The sequence below is a fragment of the Mustela nigripes genome, chromosome 2 (genome assembly GCF_022355385.1).
Source record: "Mustela nigripes isolate SB6536 chromosome 2, MUSNIG.SB6536, whole genome shotgun sequence".
Lineage (NCBI taxonomy): Eukaryota > Metazoa > Chordata > Mammalia > Carnivora > Mustelidae > Mustela > Mustela nigripes.
This window is the reverse complement of record NC_081558.1, coordinates 5,213,683-5,220,639: the sequence shown is the minus strand read 5'-3', so window position 1 is coordinate 5,220,639 and position 6,957 is coordinate 5,213,683. Positions and strand designations below refer to the sequence as shown.

Below are 6,957 nucleotides of genomic sequence, written 5' to 3'. Positions count from 1 at the left end.
TCCCAGGAACACATCTGCAGTGATGAATCCGTGAGCGGGAAGGAGCGTGGGAGCCCCGAGACGGCTCCCTAGCGGTCCAGCCCCGGGCCTTCGGCTGCTCTCCTCTCCGGGAAGTCTCTGCAGGCGGGGGTGTTGGAGGGGTCCCGGGCTCCATGCCCCGCCTTGCTGGACCCAGCGCACCAGGGCCCTTGCTTATTCGTCTCTTTCCGCCCTCTCCCCAGCTTCTGACTTGGGGAGCAGAGTCCGGAGGACCCCCCAGCCCCGAGGGTCCCCGTTGAGCGCAGCGGGTGCGGCGTGGAGGGCTTGAGATCCAGCGCTTGGAATGGGGGCCGGGGAGAGTTACGTCTCGCATCGTCGGCGGAGAAGACCCTCCGAGGCCTGGCGGGGAGGAGCTAGAGCTTTGCACCCCCAGGGCGCCCCTCCACACGCAGAACTAGCCGACCCCGGGAGCACAGAACCCCACCCCCGCCGCACGGCCCCGCCCCTGGCACTCCCTGCGCCCCGCCTCCGAGGCTCCCGCTACCCTCTGCACCGGCCTTATAAGAGGGGGAGTCGCGGGGATAAACCAAACCCAAAGGGCCGGAGGCTGTGATCTGAGGTTCCTTTGTGGTTGTGGCTGCTCACGTGAGTGAGTCTCCGCCAGGGCCGCCGCGTCTCCAGCCCTCGACTCCCGAGCCCCGGCGTCCCCGAGTCCAGGACACCCCCGGAAGGATGCGCCGCGCTCCGACGGCTTCGGCAGCCCTCATGCTGTGTGCGGCCACCGCCGGGCTGCTGAGCGCGCAGGGCCGCCCCGCGCCCCCTCCCGCGCCGCGGCGCTTCGCGTCCTGGGACGAGGTGAACGTGCTGGCGCACGGGCTCCTGCAGCTCGGCCACGGGCTGCGCGAGCACGTGGAGCGCACCCGGGGGCAGCTGGGCGCGCTGGAGCGGCGCCTGAGCGCCTGCGGGGCAGCCTGCAAGGACTCCGGGGGGTCCGCCGCGCCCCCGCGCGCGCCCGACGGTCCGGGCCCCAGTGGCGAAGCTGTCCCCGACACTCTCCGCAGCCTGCAGGTACTGGTGCTCCTGCTTCTCCCCCGCGGGTCTTAAACGGTGGGACCAGTGGGGACTGGGAGGGGGATGCGTCCGGGCTTCCCTGGGAGGGAGAGACCAGGGTATGGATGGGGAGGCTTGCCGCCGAAGACCGGGTCCTGACCACTGTTTTCTCGCTCTCCCAGACTCAGCTCAAGACTCAGAACAGCAGGATTGAGCATCTCGTCCACAAGGTAGCCCAGCAGCAGCGGCACCTGGAGAAGCAGCACCTGAAAATACAGAATCTGCAAAGCCAGGTGCTGATGCTTGCCCGGGGTGGGGCAGGAGGTCGAAGCTCGCTCAATCTGTGGGTGTGGACTTGGAGGCCGGTTAAGCAGCTTAGAGCCCAGGGAGCCAGCCAGACCTGATATTCTCCTCCTGTCCTGCCCAGGTGGGTCTCCTGGTCCCCACACACCTGGACCACGGGATGGCCAAGCCTGCCAGGAAGAAGAGGCTTCCCAAGACGGTGCAGCTCGGGGACCCTGCTCACAATATCAGCCGCCTGCGCAGTGAGTGTCCGGTCCTTTGCTGTCCTCTGGCAAGCCCCCGCCCCCAACCATACACACACACACACACACACACACACACACACGCCATTTCTGTCCCCCTCCTGGTCTGGTCCACCTTACTAGAAAGAGGAGAGGCCCCAGCTCTGGGTTCCTGGGGGCTCACTTGTCTCAGGTAAAGGGCTGAGGGGGGTACATCCCACCTCATCCCTCTGACCAGCCAGGCCACCCCATCCTTCTTCCTTCCAGTGGCTCTCCCCAAAGCCTCACTGGCCACTAGCTGGAGCAGGGGTTGGGGAAGAGGGTCCAGGAGGAAACAGAGCTGCAGGGGCATGGGGAAGGGGGTGTTGCAGTGAAAGGACACCTTCCTGAAGGCTGGGACCTCCTCTGAGGGCACAGTGGTGGACAAGAGGGTGCTAGCTAGGGATCCTGGAGTTCTGGTTGGCTGAAGAGAGATGGCTGCCTGGGATGGGGGTTCTGAGCTTGGGCGCTCTGTGGTCTCTTGGAGTGCAGATCTAGGAGGGGGGCAAAGGCAGGGAACCTCCATGTCCCTGCCCAGACACACCACTCACTCTTGAATCTCTTACAAATCCAGGGTTCCTGACCCACACATCGGTCCCTCACCTCTCTCTTGGTCCCAAAGTCTCTGATCACCCCCCCCCTTCCTTTTCCCCCATTCGTGCTAACAATGAGCCTTTGCGACTGTCACAAGTTCTGGGTCCTCTAGTGCGCATCCCAGATCGCCCCAAATCTCCTCCTGCAGATGTTTCTGTGTGTCTGGCACAGGATCCCCGCTCCTGGTTTCTCTGTCCCCACCCTAAATTCAGGGCTCCCGTTGCCACTGGCTTCCCTGTAGTCCTCCTGTCCCATCACCGCAATCTGGCACGGAGAGCTTTGCGCAGCCACAGCCGACAGTGAGAGCTCGGATTTCCCCCTTCACACCCGGGGGCTGGGGCTGGCTGTCAGCCCTCTCAGCTGGAGAGCTCCTCCTCCCCTCCCCACCCTCCAGCTCCCTCGCTGACTCTTCCTCCATCCCAGGCCAGTAAGGGTCCAGGGTACCCTCCCAACCGTCCCCCCCTGGGAGGGGCTTGGAGCTAGCCAGCAGCCATGGGTCTGGGCTGGGGGATGTGAGCTGTGGGGTGCATGGGTTTGGGGACTCCCAGACTCGGGGCTCAGCCCTGCCAAGTAGGGGAAGGTTCAGAGCTGGAGAGACAAACAGCTGGTGTTAATGGAAGCCACATTGGTGGTTTGGCCGGGTGCCGTCCAGATTGGAAGAGAAGAAAGTAGGGGAAAGGGGAGCTGCTCCAGGGGCCGGAAAATGTCTCCAGTCATGCTGGCCCTGCCCCCATCCCCCCATCCGCCCCCCCCTCCGGTGTGGACTTCCCCCTCCCCCTGGCGACCTTTCCCCTACTTTCCTGGCTGGGCTGGGGGTGGGACTTCCCCAGCTTTTGCACCTCCGGGAGCCCCTCTTCCTCCTCCCCTCCTTCTTTTCCTCTTCCATTCATCAGTCCTTCCCCTCCTGGAAACCCACCCCTGCAGACCCCATGCAGGCCCTCCCCTGACAAAGCAGGGCTACTTCAGCTTGGCTCCCCTTCCCCTTCCCCACTCTGGCCCAGCTTCTCACTCAGTCATTCCTCCAGTCTCTATTAAACACCTGCTGTGGGCTAGGATCAGCCTGGGCACTGGTGCCAGACTGTGGACAAAGAGCCACTCTGTCCCTGGCCCCATGTTATCCTCATTCAGTGGCGGAGAGACCACCAGATGACCCTAGTGGTGTTGGGAGTGGGAAATCATCAGTGCTCCTTTTGGGAGGCTGGCCTGGTCTGGGAGTCAGGAAAGGCATCCCTTCTAGAAGCTGGGATCTTTAGAATGAGGCAGGAAAGGCCTGAGGGAAGAGGGCCCTGGGCAGCATGACTGGCATGTGCAAAGTCCCTGTGGCAGGAGGGCGCGTGGGGCGGGGAAGGCTGTGTGGCCAGAGGTCGGAGGGCGGTGTGGGAGGAGGGAGGATGACTCAGGGACCATCCAGGAGGGAGCCTTTGTGAACCTAGGACTGCCCCCGCATGTCCCCGTCACCCACTGCCCAGCCCCTCACATGCCTGTTTCCTGGGAACCCTCCTGCCTCACTCTCCCTGCTCCTCTCTCTGCCTGCCCTTCAGGGCTGCCCAGGGACTGCCAAGAGCTGTTTGACGAGGGAGAGAGGCAGAGTGGACTGTTCCAGATCCAGCCTCAGGAGTCCCCGCCCTTCCTGGTTAACTGCAAGATGACCTCAGGTAGGATTCACGGGCCTCCTGGGGTCATCTCTCTGTCAGATGTGTCTCCCCACCACTACCCCCTTGTTGAGCCAGGTTCCGAAGGCCCCCAGAAGCCCTCTAGATTTCTGCTACCCTATCCCTCCCCACTGGGTCCTTGGGACAATCAATGCTCCAGGCTGAGCCCCTTGCCCAGTGGCCAGCCCACCTTTGACCATCTTCCTCCAGTCCTTCTGGGCTGTATGAAAACAACATTGCCCTTTCCAGATTTGGAGGCAGTTTGGGGTTTGAGAGTCAGGTGGGGAGTCCGAATCCCCCGCCAGCAGGGTCCTCCTGATGACATTGCACCTTTCTGGGCAGATGGAGGCTGGACTGTAATTCAGAGACGCCAGGATGGCTCTGTGGACTTTAACCAGCCCTGGGAAGCCTACAAGGCTGGCTTTGGAGACCCCCAAGGTGGGTATTTCCAGTGGGGGGCCAGAGGCACTGGGGGCAGGAGGGGGCTAGAGACGGGTCTGTCTTGTTGATCGGCCTCTCCCTGGTAGGTGAGTTCTGGCTAGGCTTGGAGAAAGTGCACCGCATCCTGGGGGACCGCGGCAGCCGCCTGGCCGTGCAGCTGCATGACTGGGAGGGCCACGCCGAGTCGCTGCAGTTCCCCGTCCACCTGGGCGGTGAGGACACCGCCTACAGCCTGCAACTTACAGCCCCCGTGGCCAGTGAATTGGGGGCCACCACTGTGGTGCCCAGTGGTCTCTCCCTGCCCTTCTCCACTTGGGATCAGGACCACGACCTCCGTGGGGACAAGAACTGTGCCAAGAGCCTCTCTGGTGAGCAAGCTCTGCCCTTCCCCGTACTGCCTTGTACCTCAAGGGCAAGACCTCCCCTGCCCCCCCTTTCCGCGTCCCTGTCCTGCCTTCAAGGCCAAATTCCACCGATTCTCTGCCTCCATTTCTCCATAAGCGCTGTTTGCCTTTGGGCAGCTGACTTAGCCTCTGCCTTCAGTTTGCCATCTTTAAAATGGGTGTAGCCAGTGCCCGCTCCATAGGCTTATTTCGAGATGACATTCATGGGATAGTGGCTGGCATGTGACAAACCCACCAAGATAAACCCTGTTTTGTTCTAATGAAATCAGAGGCAGAGCCTAGGCCCTGTAAAGTAAAATCGTGAGGCCGCTTTTTGGTGGGTCAAAAAATGACAGAAAACCAGTAATTTCATGTGGGTCAGTCTAATATATAAATTGATGAGCCGGACAATGATCATAGAAAGTCTTTAATAAACATATGCCATTAGGGTATGTTGGTGGCTCAATCTGTTAAGTATCTGCCTCCGGCTCAGGTCATGATCCCAGGGTCCTGGGATGGAGCCCCGCACTGGGCTCCCTCTGCTCAGCAGGACACCTGCTTCTCTCTCTTCCTCTGCCTGCTGCTCCCCTTGCATGTGCTCGCTCGCTCTATCTTTCTGTCAAATAAATAAAATCCTTTAAAAATAAAATAAACAGGGGCGCCTGGGTGGCTCAGTGGGTTAAGCCGCTGCCTTCTGCTCAGGTCATGATCTCAGGGTCCTGGGATCGAGTCCCGCGTCGGGCTCTCTGCTTGGCAGGGAGCCTGCTTCCCTCCCTCTCTCTCTCTGCCTGCCTGTCCATCTACTTGTGATTTCTCTCTGTCAAATAAATAAATAAATCTTAAAAAAATATATATAAAATAAATAAAATAAACATTTGCCATGTGCCAGGTACAGAAAAGGAATGTGCCACAGTCATAGGCATGAAAGCTGTAGTTCTGGGAAGTGGGGGGGAGCCTTTGTCACAACCTCCGGACACAGTGTGATGATCACTAGAAATGTCTTCCCCTCTAAAATTTTGTAAAGTCCGCCCCCTAGCCTCCTCTCCATCCCAGCCCCAGCGGAGGCACGAGGACCCCAGCCTGACCAGGTTCTGTTTTCTCGGACCCCACCAGGTGGCTGGTGGTTTGGCACCTGTGGCCATTCCAACCTCAACGGCCAGTACTTCCGTTCCATCCCACACCAGCGGCAGCAGCGTAAGAAGGGCATCTTCTGGAAGACCTGGCGGGGCCGTTACTACCCACTACAGGCCACCACGATGCTGATCCGGCCCACAGAGACTGAAGCGGCCTCCTAGCCTCCTCCCTGGGGCCTGGTCTCAGGCTCATAGAGGATAGTGACTCTGACTCTGGCCCGGCATGTGGCCGCTTCCTGCCTCGCCAGGGGCTCAAGACAGGGCCATCTGGAGCCTCGTGGACAGAGAAGCAGCTCACGAGTGGAGATGTCCCCTTTTCCGAGTGGGGGAGCTGCAGGTGATATCCTCTGAGGACAGAGCTGTAGGGCTACAGGGCATAGATTCCTGGAAGCGTGAGACTGAGCGGTGTTGAGACCTACTCCTTGCCCGCGTGAGGAGTCGGGGACCTGGAGGGACCATTTGGGGGCAGCCAGGCCAGCCCTCGAAGGCGGATTCAGTCACATTGACTGTCTGGGGGACCAGGGCTTCCATGGGCGCCCAGTGCCCTTACCGTGCTCCGGTGTGTGGGTGCTCTGCGATGACCCATCGCCCGGGGTGTCCGGGCGGAGCTCGCAAAATCCTTGTAATAAAAGCAACCTCAGAACATTTCATTCTTCTTTGTTCTTCAGTTTGTTTTTTTTTTAAAGTGGGCAGTTTCAAAGTCCACAGAAATATGTTCCCAGGATAGAGGGTGAACACTCCCAGATTTCTTGAGGACAGCGCTGGTTAGTCCTACTACCTGACAACTGATTTTAATTTCCTTTGCTCATGATTTCGCAACGTGTGTCTCAATTTTTATTTTCAAAAGAACTAAAACCCTCATTCGATCCTTCCGGAAGCAGATAATGGGGAAAAGGAGAGCCCCTTCGTGATCATACTTACACACATGAACCACAGTGAACTTCTTAGCCTCTGGCCATCTGATAGAAACAGAATGTGAGTCACATGTTGAATTTTATTTTTTTTCTAATGGTCATGTTAAACAAACACACACACACCCAAAAACAAAGTTAAAAAAAAAATAAAGTCGGGGCGCCTGGATGGCTCAGTCACTAAAGCATCTGCCTTTGGCTCAGGTCATGATCTCAGGGTCCTGGGATGGAGCCCACATCAGGCTCTCTGC

At 59.3% G+C, this 6,957-nt stretch overlaps 1 protein-coding gene across 1 annotated transcript; it reads left to right on the top strand.

Moving 5' to 3' along the window:
- The first annotated feature begins 240 nt into the window (after nucleotides 1-240).
- On the top strand, nucleotides 241-6,445 carry ANGPTL4 (angiopoietin like 4). The gene is made up of 7 exons (XM_059388839.1): nucleotides 241-1,047; nucleotides 1,212-1,322; nucleotides 1,457-1,574; nucleotides 3,728-3,841; nucleotides 4,181-4,276; nucleotides 4,366-4,647; nucleotides 5,776-6,445. The coding sequence occupies exons 1-7, from the start codon at nucleotides 712-714 to the stop codon at nucleotides 5,955-5,957; spliced, it is 1,239 nt and encodes a 412-aa protein (XP_059244822.1). The 5' UTR covers nucleotides 241-711; the 3' UTR covers nucleotides 5,958-6,445.
- The last annotated feature ends 512 nt before the right edge of the window (nucleotides 6,446-6,957 follow it).